Source organism: Struthio camelus, chromosome 5, assembly GCF_040807025.1.
Source record: "Struthio camelus isolate bStrCam1 chromosome 5, bStrCam1.hap1, whole genome shotgun sequence".
NCBI classification, from domain to species: Eukaryota; Metazoa; Chordata; class Aves; order Struthioniformes; family Struthionidae; genus Struthio; species Struthio camelus.
In genome coordinates this window covers 56,351,611-56,372,084 of record NC_090946.1, presented here as the reverse complement: position 1 = coordinate 56,372,084, position 20,474 = coordinate 56,351,611, and the positions used below count along the sequence as shown (strand labels likewise).

At 41.3% G+C, this 20,474-nt stretch overlaps 2 protein-coding genes across 31 annotated transcripts in view; one reads left to right on the top strand and one right to left on the bottom strand.

The window, feature by feature from the left end:
• Positions 1 to 19,284, bottom strand: part of MIPOL1 (mirror-image polydactyly 1) — a 210,869-nt gene extending 191,585 nt beyond the window's left edge. For 8 of the 30 annotated variants that reach the window (XM_068946480.1, XM_068946485.1, XM_068946475.1 and 5 more), the window contains exons 1-2: positions 14,203 to 14,314; positions 11,759 to 11,822 (exon numbers count right to left, since the gene is read on the bottom strand). The gene's annotated coding sequence lies outside the window, so the exon portion shown is untranslated. Of the gene's footprint in view, positions 1 to 1,157; positions 1,260 to 11,758; positions 11,823 to 13,642; positions 14,377 to 19,115 lie in introns of those variants that run through there. The other 22 variants (XM_068946499.1, XM_068946487.1, XM_068946502.1 and 19 more) reach the window with 15 other exon arrangements.
• SLC25A21 (solute carrier family 25 member 21) overlaps positions 18,952 to 20,474 on the top strand; it is a 260,329-nt gene continuing 258,806 nt past the window's right edge. The window contains exon 1 of the mRNA XM_068946510.1: positions 18,952 to 19,140. Coding sequence (XP_068802611.1) covers positions 19,074 to 19,140 — 67 coding nt within the window. The 5' untranslated portion in view covers positions 18,952 to 19,073. The remainder of the gene's footprint in view (positions 19,141 to 20,474) is intronic.

Here is a 20,474-nt window from a genome sequence, read left to right as displayed (position 1 = left end):
AGTGAACCACATTCCGTACTGCTGAAGTACAGATGAAAAGAGCTAAGACCAACATTCTGCTATGAAAGCCACCATGTCACATGATGAATTTAATTAAAAACAAACAAACACACACACACACACACACACAAGCACTGAACTGTTTCTCACAGCATTAGAGATTCCCTTGGAAAGAATACTAGAAAAGCATCAAGATCTACTGACTCAGTAGCTATTTTCTCAGGTATTAAAACTAAGGTTTGTGTAACATTTACTTCTGTTTAAAAATAACTCTAGACATGGCTGTTTTCTTCCAGGGACTGTTACTAGTTTTGAAACTGAGAGAAACCCACTCACCTGCAATGACTGATAAATGGCACATACCAGTTATCTAAGGTGTTGACACTAGTTCTCTTTCCTTAACTTCTATCTTTTAAAGTATAATAGAAAAAGACTGAAACTTCCAAACACTAGTTTTTCATGTGTCAAACTGCAATGGCTAACCAAAGAGATGTTAAGATGGAGGGCTCAGCAGTCCTACAGCTAAGACACATTTAAGTCATAAAAAGCTCAAGGACCTTAAAGTAGTCCTGCATGCAGGACTGCAAATGTCTAGGTGTTCCTCCTCCCCCACCTTCATTTGTGTTCAGAAACCACTCAGACCTCAGGCCTTTTTCAGTCAGTTGCTGTGTTACAGCCGATCAATAGAGCAGATCACAAGTCTCTGCACAACATAATTTGTTGTGTTTTGCATGAGTTCTTTAAAGGGCTCAGCTCCCATAATTTCCTTCCCCACTTAATATAACAGGTTAACAACAACACCACATAGTAATGAAATCTCAATGTATTTTAAAGGCAATCACCAGTAGGTCTTTGAAGTGCCCTGTGCTACTAGGAGAAAAATATATTATCATAATTCAGAATTAAACTGTTTTGGTTACCACTCGAGACCTTCTGGAGCAAGAGAGAGAATCCTGAATTCCACCAGAAGTAGAACATGTTAATAGTCCATCAGGTAACTGGTGCATATTACCTCTTTTCCATATAACTCAGGAATGGTACCCCCTGGAACAACTTTTATTTTTGCTTATTGTGAAGAAGCTACTAGAATGCACTTCTGACTACGTTGCTGTAAAACGACTAGGGTAAAAAACAAAAAACAACAACAAAACACTCACAGCATGATGGACACCTCCTACCATAGTTCAATATAGGGAATTCTTCAGTAACCAGTTCATAATCTCTTTCTCTGTCCATTGCTACGCATCTTTGCATAGACACTGTAATAGATTAATAGATTCTGGTAAGTAAGCCTACACTTTCCTTCACAACTCATTAAATCAATAAAACATTTTTACCTCTCCCTTGCCTGTCACAACATACCACACATTGTGGCAGCTGTCTCAATCTTAACAAAGCCTATTTCTATACCCTATAACACCCCATTTTCATTTCCTAGACCTGTTATTGCATGAAATGTAATCTCTTTGTTTAGATTTAGTCTAGAAGCTCTGGTTCTTCCCAAACCTTCTCAAAATTCCTAGTCATATATTTCTACTGTCTTCCCTGTGTCAAAATATCAGATCTTGCTGTAACGTCTGCTATTAAACATTTCTTGCATTTCCCTGCTAAATGTTTCATGCACTACATATGATCTAAATGGCTCTCAAAAGAATTCGTGTTGATACATAAGGTATGCTAAAGACACAGATGTGGTCTCAACTTTCTTCAGGCAACTGCCTAATTCTACTGATGCATGAAGCCATAGAAAAATGTTTGTCATCAGTCATCTTTTCATGGGGTTCTCCTTTTACTGGCAGGTACAATTCTTTAAAAAAAGAACAAAAAAATGTTAGGTCAACAAGCTCAATTAAGTTTTGTGTTTTCCCCCACCTCACACCTTTTAATGACCAGTAAGTATGTGATTGAAAGTTAATTCTTCCACTCATTTCAAGTTTCACAGGAGATTATCAAGCTCTTCTTTTGCTAAGTGTAAACTTTCCTCAGAATGTCATTTTCAGGACAATTTAGCTTTTCATCTCTATCCTGTATTTCATTGAAAGTTTCCCTGTTTATTCAGACTTTTCCTCAAACAGTTCAGTTCCTCCTCCCTCCAAAGAAAATACTCCTTTAACAAGAACATGGGCTGAAACTTCGTCACACTTACATTTACATCATTTCCTTGATGGGCATAAGATTATTGTATAAGCACCCAAACCAAGTATTTATACTCTTCCAGAACTTTTCTTTTCATGCTAGTATCACTGCTTCCGGCTCTACATTAGCTTTTACACTTGTCCAAATAACACGTGTTTCACTTTGTTTCAGGTAGATAGTATTTGCTTCCCCCATTGTGCTGTCATGGGCAATATCCTTGGTACCATCATCATGTTTATATATTTTGCTGATGTTTGAAAAAAGGATAACAGCTATTGCAGAACACTTGAACTTCTGGTGTTTTCCCACCATCCATTGCTGCATGAACTCTTATTTTTCAATTGGAGAGAAAGGAGGTTGAGAGACTCGACATTTCTCTGCTCTTCTGTCTAATCCCTTTCCTCTGGCACCTTAGTTTTTCCTGTGTATTCTTTAGCACTAGTGCAATTTCTATCCACACTACAAATTAAGGCCTCTACTGCAAGATCACCTTTATTGCAGAATTCTAATTACTCTTTCAGGGTTAGTTTAGGGTTTTCTAATATTAAGTGTTTTGCCCAGATAGTTGATCTCTTTTCTCCTCAAAATTGCAAGCTTGTAACAGCTTTTAACCCTAACTCAATTCTTTCCATGCTTCTGCGTTCTTTTTTTACTCTGCTTAAAAACACGTTGCTCATCTGCTTCATGGATAGACTTCAGAACACAAACATTTTAACACAACGGTCTGATTATATACAGGTGGCCTAAAAGAAACAGTACTTGAAAAATGCTTCTGAAAAAAACACTGTCGGGATAAGGCTACCTTCTAACTGTCTCCATTTTTACTAGCATTTATTGATGGCAGAGAAATCAGAAGGTAACTTCAATTGAATGTCTGAGAGAACTCAAGTTCTAACAGACCAACAGCATGTAATATGAACTTTATTTGCATAATACGGCAAATGCTTCTAACTGATTCTCCTAGAAGAATCTTAAAACTATAATTTTCAAACTACCAGTGTCAGTAAAGACATAACTAAACTAAATCAGAAATACTAGCATGTGCTCAGAGTATTACTTATTCTTTGTAAACTAAACAGACTATTAATATAATACTCAAAGCATAGATACTTAGCCAGAGGAAGTATAAAGAGACAAAAATGAACATTCCTGCAAATTTTAGTTTCAGCGACTAAACAAAAATTCAAAGAACATAAAAACATGACCGCTCTACAGCTTGCTTAGAATAACCAAAAAAAAAAAGAGATTATTCTCAAACACACCAAAGATGGCTTAAAATACATGCCAAAGCTACAGTTTGACATTTCATTTGAACGTGAAATTTCAATGCAGTGACCAATTGCACAGAAGTCAAATTATTTCCAAAAACGTATTTTAAAATGACCATAATTGACACTGACATAAGTAGATCATATTTATATCTATTTTTATTTCCGAATAATTTTAAAATGTACATGTGGCTAAGCTTCTAGTGTCAAACATGCTTTTAGAAATTCACAAAATGCTTTTCATAACAGATTATAGAAGAAATTGTTTTTTAAATGCACAGAAATAATTCTAATTTGGAATGCTGTCTCAAGTTCACTCTTCAAACAGCAACAGCTCCCTACTTTTCAGTGACATTAGTACTGTACCACAGCTTGCTAGTGTATCGTGTTAAAAAAGATCCCATAATTTCTTTTTTGCAAATCATAAGCAAAAGTGGCTATTAGCCAGCAAAACAGTTCAAGCAAACCAAAAGACACCATTTCAGCAGAATTCTAACTCAATAATTTGACAAATGCTTTCACAATCTTATGTTTAACTCCTTTTCCTGATGTCTGAATAAGTTTCATGCATATAATGAGCAGCAATGCTGAAACACACATTTCCAAATGTTATTTCAGATCGCATTTTAAAATTCATATATACTCATCAGACAAATTTGCAATCTTTGGGAATGACTTAATTTTACTTTTGGGATATGAGGTACTGTACAAGAGCGTCAATGCACAAAGCTATTAGTCAGAGCAAGAACAATCGGGACTCGTACCCTTCCCATTGTCTTGAAGTGTAAACATCAGCCACTTTGAACTTCAAATAAGAAATGCAGTGTATTTGCTATACAACAAATTGTGTACATGTTACAATAACAGAAAAGTCCTAATTTGCCAGATTTTTCAAATAAGTATATACTTATTTACAGTAAAAAAAAAAAATTACTCCTTCTCCCTTTAAAAAACATTATCCTCCCCTCTCCCTTTAATAATAAATAGAACTGTATCATCACATTTTCAAACAAAATTATCACCTTGCTATTTAGCAACTATTCTCACACTGGAGTGAATAATAACTAGTCTACAGATAAAAACCTCACCTGGTAAGCTGATTCTGAAGAAGTTGTAAACAACTTGCATTATTTTGACACTCTTAACAGTCTTACAAATGACCCATGGGGATATGCCCCATTGAGCATATCGCAATGTTTGGATGATGGTGTGGACTTAAACCATGCAAACTTGGTATGTGTGAGATTAGCTACTGCCAATTTTGACTTTATGAACTGTGTTGTTTAACAGTTTTCAATACTCAAAAATATACTTTCAAAAGGATTAGTATGTACAGCTAACACAAGTGAAAAAACAAAAATACAAAACCAAGCCCTAAAATTTAAGTTTTAAAAGTTCATTCTTCTGGTTTGTACGTTTAAGAGCTTCCCACACTCACCGCTTTCAATGCTTTCAGTCAAGATTTCTCTTATGACTAGCCGTTGACCCAAAAATTAACTCAAAAGGGAAAATGTATTATGCATCAAACTCCTCAGGTAAGCTATCATATTAGCAACATTCTAAACCAGATCAATATATTTCACTGGATCGCCTGCCCCTGATGAAAACTGGGGGGAATCCCTAAGCATTTAGCGCAGGGTCACTGGCTTAATTTCTGCATTAAATGTTAAAACTTTAAAACTACTTTCAACTATTACGCATAAATAAAACATATTACAGATAATATGCTTAACTCTTTTCCTTTCTTGCTCCTCTCTTAAGTCTTTCCTTTCTCGGGACAGAAGAGGCAGGTACTCTCACTATGGACTGTTTAACAGGTTCGCTGTTGGCACAGGGCTCCATCTAGCGGTTAGCAATAATGAACACCCACGATAAAAGCTCAGAGGGAAAAAAAAAAATCTCAACAGCTATTTCACGTTTCCACACCACTGCTTCAGAAGAAACCAGTCGATCAAATATATACACACACATAGGCTAGATAGGAAGTCTTACTGTTCTCCAACATTCTCAAAATATATGTCAAAAAATAGACCTAAAGAACCAGCATTTTTCCCTACAAGAATCAACACAGTATACACTCCTGATCCAGCTACAAAGCTTTTTTGTTCTTCCTTAAAGCAAGCAAATAAGCAAATTCAGATAACTCATAAAAAGTACATGGAAATTAACTGCACATTATTTGCATACATCAGTGCATTAATTAGAGGAGATCTTCATTTTCCTTAGAAAAATGAATTCCTCAGACATACAGAAGTGAAAGTGATTCAGTAGGAGCCGGCCAATTGTCATCAACGGCATGCCTGCGCTGTAGCAGCTGCAGCTCACGTAAGCAGCTACAGTACATCTAACTTTAAAGATTAATTTGGCTACTACTGTCATATTACATGCAGCACTTAACGGAATTCAGCCATTTAACCCTTGCCTTATTGACCTCACCCTGCCTTCAGGTCACACACGGTACCAAAAAACTGCAGTATCTTTTTCTTCTCCAGGCTTCTCTGTGCTTATCAACCAGTCAAGCTTAGCATGAAATCATGCCATAGAATAGGGGCCACAGCACAAGGCAGAAGCAGTGCTACTGCTTCTACACAGAAGCTCCCTTAGTTACTTAAACTAGTTTAAAAGCAGGCTTACTACAGCTACTGTGTAGCAACAACTAAGAAAGCAGTGCCCACACAGCTAGCAATCACATCTAGGTAGTAAGGGCCAACCAAAAGGCCCACCAGACACCCTAATTCTGTTCTGCAAGACATGTCTAATAAGGTCAGCAAATAACTTGAAGATGCAAGGTAAGACATGGTGTAGGAAAAGGACAGTGAGCTCCACAACTCTTTAAAATCTCCCCCCATCAATCAACACCAAGTTTAAGCCAGTTGAGTGGAGCTCAGTACTGTAGGAGGCACAGAACAGGATCAGGGCAACGGAATCATGGAAATACTTAACATCCCTTGCTCTACCTGTACATCTGGCTGCAGGAAAAGATGAGAAATTTAACCAGGAACACCTGGAAACAACCAGCAGACAGTGGCAGCAAGAAAGCAGGGATGACATGGGGAGTAATAAAGGCACTACAGAATATCCTATAAAGCTGTGGAGGGGACACTGGAGAACAAGGATACCAGGGAATCCACTCTGTTCCACTTGTGGCCCAATTAATCCAACCTTTTCCCAATTTTACTTGCCCTCTTAAAATGCTAGTTGAAAAGATTAACAGACAAGTATCCTACAGTGAACTGGGATGGAAGACAGGAGAGCTGCATAACACCACAGATTAAGAACAGAATGCTTCTTTTCCCCTCCTCCCTCCCTTAAGACTTGAGGGAAAAGCAAAATCTAAACCTTAAAGCTGGCCTTTTTATTTCCTAAATTTCAATCAAAGTGCATTTTAAAGTACAGCTGAAAATAACTATAGGGTGGCTGATGTCTCTTTGAGGAACAATGACATGAGTACATGCTATGCTTAACAAGGATATAGGTGTGGAACTATATCCTTTTTCATCATATGTAGTCAGGTGCAAAAAGAAAAGCTTAACTTCAAGATTCCTGTGGTCTAATAAAAATAAATGCCATTGAAAATAGAGCCAAGAACGTAGATTTATTAAATAACTGTTTTTCTTTAGATAAAGATCATGTGAACTGAGATATTTAAGTAATTCGAGATGCATTTTTATCCTGTCTTGAACTGTTGACATTATCAGCAAGCTCATGGCATCCTGACAAATAGCAAAAAAAAAAAAAAAAAAAAAAAATTAACATTTTTGAAAACAGATTAAAATTATTATCTAAATACTTGATTGTTCTACTTTAATGACACTGAAAAACTGAATGGCTATTACCTGTATCATTCATCTAATAGTATTTGTAATAAAAAAAAAAATTAACATCAGACAACATTTTTCCTGCCTTTAAGTTACTCTTTGTAAAGTATACTTCCACTGCTGTTCAACTAAAAGGGCACAATTTTACTAGCACATTCTCACCCGACCAGTGAATACAAGCAATGTATACGCTATTGTTACCCTGGTTTAAGTACATAGAATTATTTTTTAGTTTCCAGGTGACATACAGGAAGCACTGAGATTCTGGTTTATGTTCCATGACCAACTAGAGGTCTAATTCAAATCCTGCTAAAGTCAGTCTCTCACATTCAGAATTTGAAGGATATCTTTTATATAAAGTCCATATTGGAAGCTGGTGCTTTACATTCTATTTGTACAGGTAAATCCTTACCCCATCATAATTAAAACAGAGAAACAAGCACTGCAAAATTATTATATCATAAGAAAACAAAACTTTTTTTTTTTAAACAGGAAAAAAAAAAATCAGTGCCTGACAGAATTTGTCTAAACTTCCAACAAACGTCTTAGAATTATGCTTTTCAGAGACATGCAGATCTTGGAAAACTCAAAAGACTGAAAACACCTCCAAGTGCCAATATCTACACTCCACTCTGCATCATTGAGGGACAAACAGTGAAAATAGAACAGTTAAATGCTTATACTTTCTAAAGGCACTGTATGCTAGGCCTTCTGGGTTATAAGATATACTGAAGAACAAAGGAAAAGTTCTATTCTGTTTTCCTACTGCTAGCCTAGACAACGAAAAAAGTAGCCTTTCCTGCTGCCGACAAGAATAATCTTTCTTTGATGCCAAGGGCCAGCAGGTAAATTTGTCTTCAATTTCCTTGAAGACAAAATGTAGAGTGACACAGCTGCTCCCTACTTAGAAAACAATGACAAGAAACAAACATCAAGAAACAAGTAAGTCCTGCACCTCAATAGTTAAAAGGGAAGGAACCAAAAGGTCTTTCAGAGAAGGGAGGGCAAGTCAAGGACACACAAAACAGTGTTTCTGGTAACCACTATCTTTAATTCTGCCACTGTAACTCAACTGAGTAAGTTTCTGTCCATAATTATTACTATTTCTCTGTGATACAAAACAGAGAAAGACGACTGTGATTTATCTTCTCCTTAGGTAAAAGAGGGTTCTTCTCTTCCCCCTTTTCACTACAAGAGGAAAGAAATGGTGGTGTTCTATTTGAACTAAGAACAGGCATCCAAAATAAAAAGCTAGAATGCCAGTTAGTTAGTATTACTTTTAGAAGTGTTTTTTAAGGCCTCTAATCACTTTAAAACCTGCAATATTTGCATTATTTTAAAAGTCAGCAGAAAACTTTCAACATACCTTAAAATTTTTGCTAGTTGCCTTATAGTGCCTTTTCCTTCGCTACACAGAAGATACTAAAAAACAAATTGTTCATATAGCGCTTGCGTTGAGCTCTTCTGATAAGGGAAGCCACGTCCTAATACTCTGATGCAACAGAAGATTGCCTCTATGTGCGTACTTGCACATATACTTAGAAACAGAGCACAGAGAAAACTTTTTCATCATGTGTGTTTCTCATGCTTGTATCTAAAACCCACACAACCTAGTTAACACATTCTTACCTACTGAGCATTTAATGCTGCAAAATCCAATAAAACCTTAAATTTCTAGTTACTTGAATGAGAATCACAAGGACGCCACATCTTATAACAGATTCCTAAAATAAGTCCAACTGTAAATCAGAGAATTTAGAAATTCAGAACTGTACTTGAGAAAAGATGAATTTTGCCTTTGTAAAAACAATACTAATAACTTGATTATAGTTACATAAATTGTATACATCCTACAGCAAGTAGGAGTGACAATATCCAGATGGGATATGGCATTATGATAGATACCTTCATTGCATTTCACCAATCTAACCTCTCTCAGACAAGACTAGCAGTTTATTTAAAAAAATATATATATAATTTTATATTATGTTTATGCTACAGGTAAACACCACTACTGAGAGAACCCAAATATTAAAAAAAAATATATCTATCTATATATTTTTTTTACATCAATTCTTTCAATGGTATTGCAATAGGCAGTAGAATGCCTCAGAATAATTTTCTAATTATTCCCAGCATTCTCATTCTCTAACTACACTCATCAAGAGGCCTATCTTTTTGCCAGTCAATTAAGCTTCTAAATATGAAGTTAAATCTATAATGCATAGGGAAAACAAACAACAAAACCAGTATAAACTAGACATTTGTTTCCTATGAGATATAATATTCAAGCAGCAAGAATGGTTCAATTTTCTCACCTGCTGACAAATTAGAATTAGCAAAGGGAAGGGGATCAAATATACATTTGGAAATAGAGTACTGAAAGAAAGCTAAAGCAGAGCTCATTAATCCCAAATGAAATAAGCCAAGGACATCTAAAACAAAAATTAAAGATCGCAATACAAAGATTTATATATGCATTTAATTTTATGCATTTGCAATGAAACAAGGGACAATAATTTAAGCTGTGCCTGTGCTCCACAACAGAAGTATGTTACTACTTTTGATTTCCATGTATACCAACCAACATGCTTCAGAAAGCTTTATACCTTTTCATCAAGCCAATCTAAGCTTAGTACCCCTTGTTAAATTGACTGAAATTCTTGCTCTGGTATATCATAGTTTAATTTAACACAAACAAATATTTACACATACAAACACATCCAACTATGAAACTTTTTCAGCATCAAATATTCTCTTTACAAGTGGACATTCATAAGCTAAGATACAAGTCAACATAAATTACTAGATCTGTACATTTTTAAAAGACTATTAAAAATTCAGTCTGTTTGCTTCAAGTACACCAATCTTTGATCCTACATTAAATTCTCTCACAATAGAGCATAACATTATATCTGAGCTGCTCTGAAAATGCTAACACAACTATGTTTTCACTCTACAAATTCTGAAAGGAACTGCCACCCCCTTCTTCTAAAGGGCTAACCAATAACAAAACATTTTAATCCTTCTTTATCCTAATACTGCATTACTGAAGCAGATTAGATTTTTCACTTAACATTTAAATTAGAGCATGGATAGCTGGAATACTACTATTTAAGTGAATATATAACTCAAAGATCAAATTCTGTCTTCAGTAGATTTACATAAAAAGACAGAAGGGATAACATTTGTCTAGTGGCATGTTATGTGGCTCTCATCAACTCAATTTCCTATGGATTTCATGGTGCAAAAACTCATGCCCTCCAGGAAATGAATTCTTTACCAATTACTTCTTCTAAACCTACAGTGTGATCCCATGTTGCTTCGACTGAGGGAAGTTCTGCCGTTCACTTAAAGGTAAGCTGGATCTATCCCCCAGTTTGCTATTCTAGAGACCATAAATTAGTATCATAGATGCTGCTTGACTTCTTTTCAATAAGGAAAAAAAAATTTGAATCATTCTCAAGCATTTTATTCCCTGCTAAAACTGAAAGCAACACTTTAATGATAATCGTAACTATATACAAGCCACCATCAGAATTAGACGGCTTTTTCAACATGAATTTTTGCAATAAATTTCCACAACAAAAATGGCAAATATTGATTCTGCTGGTGTTCTGCCTGCCTTTTCCTTTTAAACTGTAAATAAAAAAATAATAATGAAGGGGGGGGGGGAACGACAGGGAGAGAGAATGAATATGACCTACATCCCGAAAGCAATGCCCTACGAGCAGCTATTTCTTACACAGCAGTAGAGGACTCCCTCTTTTTTCTGACAGGGCAGCCTAACAGGTTGACACATACCAATAAAGCAACAGTTGCATTCTGATTCTGAGCGGATTCCCTTCATTCTTACGGAGTAAAAATTTAAATATTGAAGGGTAAGCACAGAAGCGAGCTGATAAGTCTCAAAACAATGTTTAGGACTATTTTCTTTAAAAAGCTACATGGCATCTGTAGAGGCTACACGCCTCTACATGGCATCCTGCCTACAGGATGACTTTGTTTTCATTTTTGACATTATGTTACAGAAACATTACCTGGCAGTCTGCCTCACACAAATGAGGGAAATCAGGTGTTGAATCTTTTTGTGACGCTAGGCCACATGGCCACAGACACTAACTACTCAGTCACTCATTCCCTCTCCTACTACATAAGCCACAGAAGTACCCCATGCCCAACTCACAGCAAGCATACAGATATCCTCTCACTGGTCACCAGATCCAATAAACTCCTCACATGCCTGTATTAGAAGAGCACTGGCAAACAAACTAAAAAACGCTACACAAGTGTTTTGGTGGTCAGTATAAAGTCTAGGGGCCATAGATGCCACAACTCTGGCTTTCACAATACTTAACTAAACCACTGAGATTTAACTTCTCTGTCAAATAAGAAATAAATCAGACAATATCTTCAATGAGGCTCAGCCAAGGACAATAGTGCACAATAAACAGGAACCTATTTTAACAGGTAGTTATGTTCAGCAGCATACAGAGGAAAGTCTTAAACAACACAGGCTTGCGTTGTGATAGATACCTGTTGGCATTCTATTGATGTGGTCATGTTTCTGTTACTTATACTTGGGACAGAAAAATAGTACCTGCAAGAAAAAAAAAAGAGGAGAATCCAAACAGAGGAGGAAGCCTAATTAATTATCATGTGAAAACTGGAGACAGATTTTTTTTTAAATCTCATCTGCTACCCACTACTATGGAAGAGAGTGGTTCCTATTACAAACTGTAATGGGAAAGAAGAAATAAAGAACTTGCTAAAAATCACAGCCTTATATCACTATATCTCACTAGTAATAACAACACAAATGCTATATACAAAGATCTACAATAAGGAATCATTTAATAAAATATAAGAGAGTATCCAATTTTCCTGACTATGAGATTTACTAGTTTCTTTTGACCCCTGTCAGTCTGGACATTTAAAAGAAAACTAGACAAAACATCTACTACTAGTCAAGAAGTGTCCTGGAAGAAAAATGTATCTTCTGCTACCATATATTCTCTCCACAGGCACATTTACCAGAGCCAGCTGTACTCTCCCTAATAGTGCTATCACTCCTAGGGATGGGAAGCAGCAGTGATTGCATAGCTTCACAACTCTCCTACCCCAAATGCCCTACTTTCTGAAATCCTGCACATATTTTTTACTTTCCCACCTCCCCCCACCTTCACTTTCCATATAGAAATTAGATCTGCAGTAACTTCTCTTTAGCTGGAAGGGTAAGACAAGTTTTTCTGCTTTCAAGAGACTGAAATCAGTGCTGATACCTGCACCAGTGATAGGCAGAACAGCTCTTAACCATCACGCCCGTGGCGCTTCACTTATGTATACAGTTCAGTCTCATACATCTGTTTAAACAACTGAAGGAGCTTGTTGTGAAATATTGAATTTTGCATATTTAAATAAAATTAAGAAAGAAAAAACCAAGACTACCACATAACATTACATTTTAACAGTTATGGCTTAGTTTTAACTCTTTTCAATACTTCAAAATATTAAAGTTAGTGCCACAGTATATTTAAAGAAATAGACCGTAAGTATGGTGACTTCAAGTTGAACCAAAGTTTTATCTTCTCAGTGGCCAAGAACAGATGCTCAAGGGACAGATACAAATACAAGACAAGCGTATCACAGTATTCCCCTGACGTATTCTCATAACCTCCAGAATTTGCAAATTAGAAGTTTGCTGAGCCAGCAATGGCACATCCAAAGTAAACTGATTTTTCCTCCATGACTAAACCACATTAACTTAAGACTACTCTAACAGAATTCTGCTGTTATATCCTTGCTGACATATACATAAAAACAGACAAACAAAACCAGCTGCTGCTAGACACTCACAGTTCCCAAATTAGGGGTCAGCAAACTTCTACAACACCTAGCTCAAACCATTTCAATCCTCTGAAGTTGTATCTAGATCCTGCCATCACTGTTCTTCCGTAAGCACCTGACCTGTATGCTCAAATAAAACAGGCAACTGTGTACCCATACTGAGTTTATGTTTCTCCTCCAAATTGCTCACACTGAGAAAACGTGTTTTTGTTCTCATATGCATTTAGCGCACAAGGACTAAGACTACATACAGTCCTTTACAATACCATAAAGAAACCAGGTAAGTATGAAACTTGCTTATATTAGAAGCTGAGGTAGAGCATTCATTCAGACCTCTTAACCTTTTTTAAATCATAAAGGCTCAAAAGAGCACAGATTTCAAACTTCATTTTAGCAGCTTTTTAGTGGTTTTAAAAATTATTCTGAGTACCCCCCACAGCCTATTTTCATCTGACTTTGAAGATCCAACACTGACCTCCTGAATTTCTTCAGGAAAGGTTTCATTTCAGATTCTCCAAATAACCTTTATCAGTGCTGCTCTTCCTCCCTGGAAGAGCTTGCCTTATTTCTCACCTCCTCAGTGAAGTTACAGCATTTCGAACTTCAAATCGTAGGCCACTGCATGTGCAACTTGCTTCTTAATTTTTCTAGCTACGAAATAGCACGTAAGGGGAGGCGAGGGACGTATCGAGGTTCCCGGGGAGCAGAGCCCCGCGGTGAGGGGGCAGGTAGTGATACCACAGCCTCCTTGCGCCACCTCGGCCAGGGGCTGCTCCGGGGAGCTCGCGGAGCTCCCTCAGCGCTGAGCTACCACGGCCCGCGCAGCCGTTAACGGCCGAGCCGTCCGTTACGGCAACGGCCCCGCGGCGGCGGCGGCGGAGGCCACGCGCCCGCTCGCGCGCAGCCCCAGAGCAAGGGGAGGCCGGGAGCCCGGGCACGGACTGCTTGCGTGCGGGGAGGCGCTACGGGCGGAGGGGCCCTCTGCAGACGTCGTCTTCATAGGGCGCGGCACACGCCGGCCGCCGGGGACGGGGACAAGCTGAAACCCGAGCGCCGCGGCAGAGCCGCAGCCTCGCCTCGCCTCGCCCCACCGGGCCGCGGCCGCCGAGGGAAGCGCCCCGCCAGCCCGTTACCTGCGCGCTCCTCCCCCGCGGGCCCGCTCCGGGCGTGCGGCGGCCGCGGGCCGCTGCCTCCACAACAAAGCCCGCGAGCGGGCGGGCCGACGGACCGATGGACCCTGCGGCCGGGCGGGAGGAGGCGAGCGCGCCGCCCCCGGGAGCGCGGGGCCGCGGCCCGAGGGCGGGGCCAGGCGGCGCGGCCGCCGGGGGCTGGCTCGGGGCTCGGCTCGGCCCGGCCCGGCCGCAGACGGCGGCACCGCTGCCCGGCGGGTTGTGCCGGGGGCGACGCACCGTCGCGCCGCCCGGAGCGAGCTGCGTGGAGTGAGGAGGAAGGCAAGGGCCCAGCACCCTGTGCGGGGGTTTTAGGGGCTCGTCCTGCCAGAGGGAATAGGAGTCTTCTGCACGCATCACTGAAAGAGGTCATGGGAGCTGGAGGCTCTCCTGCATGCGCTTCCCATAACCAGGGGAAATTGTTCTCTGCTTGGAAAGGTTATTACTGGCGTGCTGCCCAGGCTGGCTGGAAACGGAATCCCCTCCTAACGCATGTCGTAAGTGCGACGGGAGAGAAAAATACTGCCAAACCAGCGCTACCGAAGGAGTGGTCCACACGATTTGGTTTGGGAAGAGGCCGTAACGAAATGGTAGTGAGCCTGGAAGTGCTTCAGGACACTTGTACAATGTGAACATTGGCTTTTTGCAGGGAGTAGGGAAGGATGTATGGAGAATAAGGAGTGATGTGCAATATATGAGAGGCTTTCGACATGAGAATTTAATTGCGTTGCAGTGCATAGATTTGGGTTTTGAATACTGTGGGTTATACTTAATAGCTTCCTAACCATTGTAAAGAGCTTATCTTTTAAGGAGCAGATGTTATGCTATTCTGTAAACACATCTCTACAGAAATTCCATGTACTTTGAGTATTATGTTAGATTATGCTGTTAATGTTTTTATGTAAACATTCTTTTTGTTGCAGTAACACCTTTTGCAGAAAACAGATTTAACCAACCAGAGTTCTTTCACCATATGATCATCTCCAGTTCTCTTTACTGCTGAATTGCTATTGCGAGTCCACCTTAATTCTAGATTTTCTATTTGTATCAAAGGCAGTATCGCATAGTGAAACCTACATCTCTGGAACAAGAAGAGTCTTGATGTTTCAGCATCTGCTTTTGATGATACAGAACACTGGAGACCTGATGATACTGCTATATTTATTGAGCAGCAATCTCAAAGAGCAAAACCAAGGGAACTAATGCAAATGTTAATGATACATTGAATTTGAGATTTTAATTACTTAAAGGTCAGCACATTCAAAGTTTATTAATTTAAGGGAGTCACTCTGTATTCCCACATCTCTACACTGCTTTTATATATATCCAGGAGTTCAAGTTACTGTTTATTTGCTGATGCGTGCAAAGCATTCAAGTTATACCCAAATGTTATTGGGGTTTTTTTTTTTGCCATTACAATCTCAGTATTTTAACAATTTGTCAGCAATTTTGCATATAGTATTTTCTGTGTTCCCATACATTGCAGTAGCACTAAAAACTTTGTTTTTCTCTAATGTTTATTCTAAATAATCAAAGGATACATTTTCTTTCAGCCTTAGAATCTCTATTTAGTTAGCAGAATTTGTTGCTAAACTATCACAACAGACATTTTGCAAGCTAACATTTCACAGCTCTCCACAGAGCTTGGAGAGCACATATTACATGCGTCATGCAAACCCACTGGCTTTGTCGTAGTAAATTAAACAGTGCCAGGGCATGGTCTCAAGCACTAGGACACAATCAATCCCTCTGTTGATGGTCTCTGGCCTTGTTTTGGCCTATGTCAACAAAATGCTTTTCCAGAAAGTGCCCAGGTACAGTCTAGGGCTATGGCATGGGCTCTTCCCCAGAGGCAGTATGGAATGAGGCTACCCTGTTGATGGGGAAGACAGTTTAGCCATATGGATGCAAAACACATCAGGACATTTATTCTCAGGGCCAGAGAACAGGCAAAGGGCCTTTGCTAGTACAGGCGTAGTCTTTTTACCTATATACAAGCTTGACAGCATTGGTTCTGGGGTGAGAACAGCTGCTGTTGATCTCAAGGACACGCTTAGTAGAGTTAAGGTGGATTTAATGAAACAGCTCTTGAATAAGGTACAACACTTTGTTTGATTGGTCACATGGATAATTTGGGATTTAAACTTTTTTTTGCCCTCTTGCTAGACAATCAGTCCTACTGTGTTAACACAGACAAGGATATTCATTTTGAATCAGAAATCCTTCATATAATCTTCAAAGTGAGGCTGAATACTGGGTGTGATTTTGGGCATCTTGAAATAGAGCTAGGAGGCTAGATTTGCTGGCAGCTTTTCAAAAGGGAAGGAAAACAAAGGTGATTTTGCCATCCTTATTTTTTAACTCCTCTTTCCTGAACCTCATCTATTCTGAAAAAAGACTGCTTTGTCCACGCAACCAAGACATTAGTTTATGCTAAACTCATGTAATAGCATAGATATGTAACAGCATAGATAATTTGTAACTAGGTGAACCTATGTATTCTTGCAAAACAGTTACTAAAGACAGATGTTAGTACAAAGTTCTTTCCTTATGGAATCACAGTTAGATCTGTTTTTTATGCCCAAATACTATGCTTATGTGCTCTTTTTCGTGTCTGATAGGTATTTATCTGCAGTCTGCTCCATGATAGTTTAGTAAGAGCAGGGCTTCCAGGTGTCCATTTGGAGATGTTCTTGGAGGCAGTGACTTTAAGGTAAAATCCTAGGCATAGTGAAACCATGGGCATTTTGCTAAAATCAGCATTTTATGATCCTGACTATAGGAGTAGATGTAGTATAGCAGAGTTAAAGAAAATACCTACTGTTTTTCCTCATCCACCCTTCCTGGAAAGGTGCCTTTAAGGTACAAGATCAATCTGCATTTATTCTAATAATACCACTGCTCTTCCTCCAATAAAAGGGAAAAAATTGACAAAAAATCCATTGTGAAGAAAGTGGAAGTACTCAAAAACTACTATTAAAGGGAAGCTACACATTCCTGAAGTTGATTGTGATTAAAATGCATTCTTTTTTTCATAAAGGTGGAATGCAGTGCAGCCAAAGAAAATTTGTTTCAGATATTGTTGTTTAAGAGAGCGTTCTCAAATCACAGCTCTCCAGATTGGATGGAAAGAAATAAAGAGGTCACTGTTAGGCTGAGAGAGAGAAGCTGGAAGGAAATTAAGCAAAACAATGAAAACCTATTCAAACAAAATTAATCTCATTTAACTGTCCAGCTCATTCACTGGCAAAGAACCTTATTTTCTACAGACAAAAGCAGTGATTTTTAGATGAGCATTTTGAGAAAGAAAAATCCTTCAAGAGGCTACAAGTGGGGTTTGTGCATAAAGTTTTGAAACGACAGTGTTCTCATCCCTCCTGGCAGGCCTTCTTTTTTTCTGAGAATCATTTGTCAAGCCTTTCCAAACACATTTTCCTGTTTTGAGAACAAATTGCAGGTGACTTAGTACTTGAAAGCCACGACTGGATAAAATGTTTTCAGAAAAGTTTTTTCATGAAGTCCTGGTAGACAACAAGTTGACCATGAGTCAGTAATGTGCCCTTGTGGCCAAGAAGGCCAATGGTCTCCTGGGGTGCATTAGGCAGAGTGTTGCCAGCAGGTCGAGGGAGGTGATCCTCCCCCCTCTCCTCAGCCCTGGTGAGGCCTCACCTGGAGTACTGTGTCCAGTGCTGGGTTCCCCAGTACAAGAGAGACATGGCACTCCTGGAGAGAGTCCGGCAGAGGGCTATGGAGATGATTAGGGGACTGGAGCATCTATCCTGTGAGGAAAGGCTGAGAGCTGGGCCTGTTCAGCCTGGAGAAGAGAAGACTGAGGGGGGATCTGTCAATGTGCAAAAGTATCTGAAGGGAGGGTGTCAAGAGGATGGGGCCAGACTCTTCTCTGTGGTGCTCAGCGACAGGACAAGAGGCAACGGGCACAAACTGAACCACAGGAAGTTCCATCTGAACCTGAGGAAAGAATTCTTCACTGTGAGGGTGACAGAGCACTGGAACAGTTTGCCCATCCTTGGAGATATTCAAAAGTCATCTGGACATGGTCCTGGGCAACGTGCTCTAGGTGACCCTGCAGGGGGGTTGGACTAGATGATCTCCAGAGGTCTCTTCCAACCTCAACCATTCTGTGATTCTGTTTTGAAATACCCTTGTCCTTTAAACACTGAAGAACTGGTAACAAAGTCCAAAGGTCTTAAAAGAACAGTATGCTTCAGAAAGAGAGCGGGTGAGCCCAGCAGCACCACCAATGCTTCCTGGAAGTGGAGTACCAGAGAATTCACGGGGGTGTTACCTGGGTCTCGGCAACGGTGCGGGGGCAGGAGTGCCACAGAAGAAGTGGGTGCTGCATGGCACAGGCCCAGAAAAAAGGGCTGAACGGCACGGGTCTGAAGAGGTCACAGGCTTTCCCCATCAGTTCTCTGTCAGACCGCCAAAGCTTTGCCTCCCTGCCCCAGCAAGGCGGTTCCCAGGGCCTGCTGCCACAGCTCTCCCCGAGCGGGGGCTGCCTCCCAGGGCGGGAGGCTGCGATTCTCCCGGCTGGAACCGATCGCGGTGCCCCTTGCCCGCCGTGATCAGCCGCAGCTGCGAGGCCCCACTCTGCCCACGGGCTACAAAGGCCGCTGCGCGGCAGCGCGGGCTCCGCCAGCGCGGGGCCTGAACCGCGCGCGCCCCCGCCCTCCCCCAGCCGCGCCGCGGCCCCGGCCCCGGCGCAGATAACCGCGGTCTGCGGCTCCCGCCCCCGCGGCGGGCGGGCCGGCCGGCCCTTCCCCCCCGCCCAGCGCAGCTCTGCTCGGCGGGCCGCTCTCCGGGCCCAGAGGAGCATGGCTGGGAAGCGCGGCGGCTTTCTGCAGGAGGCCTCTCACCAAATCGTCGCTGGAGGCTCGGCGGGTAAGCGGGCGCCTTCCTGCCCCAGCCCTCAGCGGCCGCCTCGTCGCCGCGCCGCCGCCGCTGCCTTTCGCTCTCCTCAGGCGCAGAAGCGGCGGCGGCGGCGCTTAGCCTCGCGCGGCGGCGGCTCCTCCCCCGCCGGGCGGCGCTGGGCGGCCCCGCGGGGTCGCGGTGGCGGCCCCGGGCCGGCGGTGGGGCAGGCGCCCCCTCGGGCCCGGGCGGGCCGGGCCGGGCCGCGGCAGCTGGGTCCGCGGCAGCGCTGGGGCCGGGGGGCGGCGGGAGGCGGCGTGCCCGCCCCGCCCTGCCCTGCCCTGCCCCCCTCCCTCCCCGCTGCGGGAGCCTCGGCGGCCCGCGCCCTGCAGCCCCTGGGCTGATAAGGGGCTGCTGGCTGGCTGTGACCGCCCTGCTGGCCCCCGGTGATCGTCTCTAACAGGCGGCCGTTGCTTCTTTCCTTTCTTTGAACGTGGACTTAGTGCAGTCTCTGTGACCCGCGTGCTTGCCGGGGGCCCGCGTCAGCCTCCAGCGGCGCGTTCATGCCGGGTGGAAAAACTTCGTTCCGTTTTTGAAATGTGTTTGCTGTGGCGCTTTCCCTTTGACGCTGCCTCATAGAGAAAACGACGCTAGAGCGAGCTGCGAGTGTCAAAACTACATATGTTTACCCAGCAGTGAAAGTATTACTAGTTCATTTCTTTGGTCCCTGTTTAGGGAGAGACTTGGATTATTTAGTTTAACGGCGTACAGAGCATTTAGATGGAAATACTGCTCTCTCAGTGGGAGTTTGTGTCCTGTTAGCATTTCAACTCTGTACTGTTTTTTAATTGTTCTTAAGTATCTCCTTCTGGGTCGAAATGCCCTGTTTGTTCTGATGGTGCTCTTGTAGGTCAAGCCTTGTTTTATGCTTATTCTTTGCAGCACAAGCTTTTTTGGGGGGCACATCCATAGAAACAGTCCCAACAAAATTCACCAGTGCGAGTAAAACAAATATGGAAGTAAAATGTTGTTTAGATACCTGGCAACAGGAAACCAACAGTGGCATGTTCTAGTAAATTTTAATAACATCTAAAGAACACTTTGCTTGCTTATGGGCTTTTATTTCTTCATGTCTTCCACAGCTGCACTTTATACCCCCTTGAGTTGGGGATATGAAATATTTAGTGATTCTAGAGAGAAAATTCTGGGTTGAGGGAGGAAGAGAGTGGAGCTATCCTGTGCCTGTAACTCTGAATAGGTACCTTGAGGTAATAGAACATATACTAATTCTCAGGCCTAAATCACTTAATGTTAGCTGTGTCTGGTTTGTGCCTTGCTTCAGGACGAGCCTTCAGGTAGGATTAATT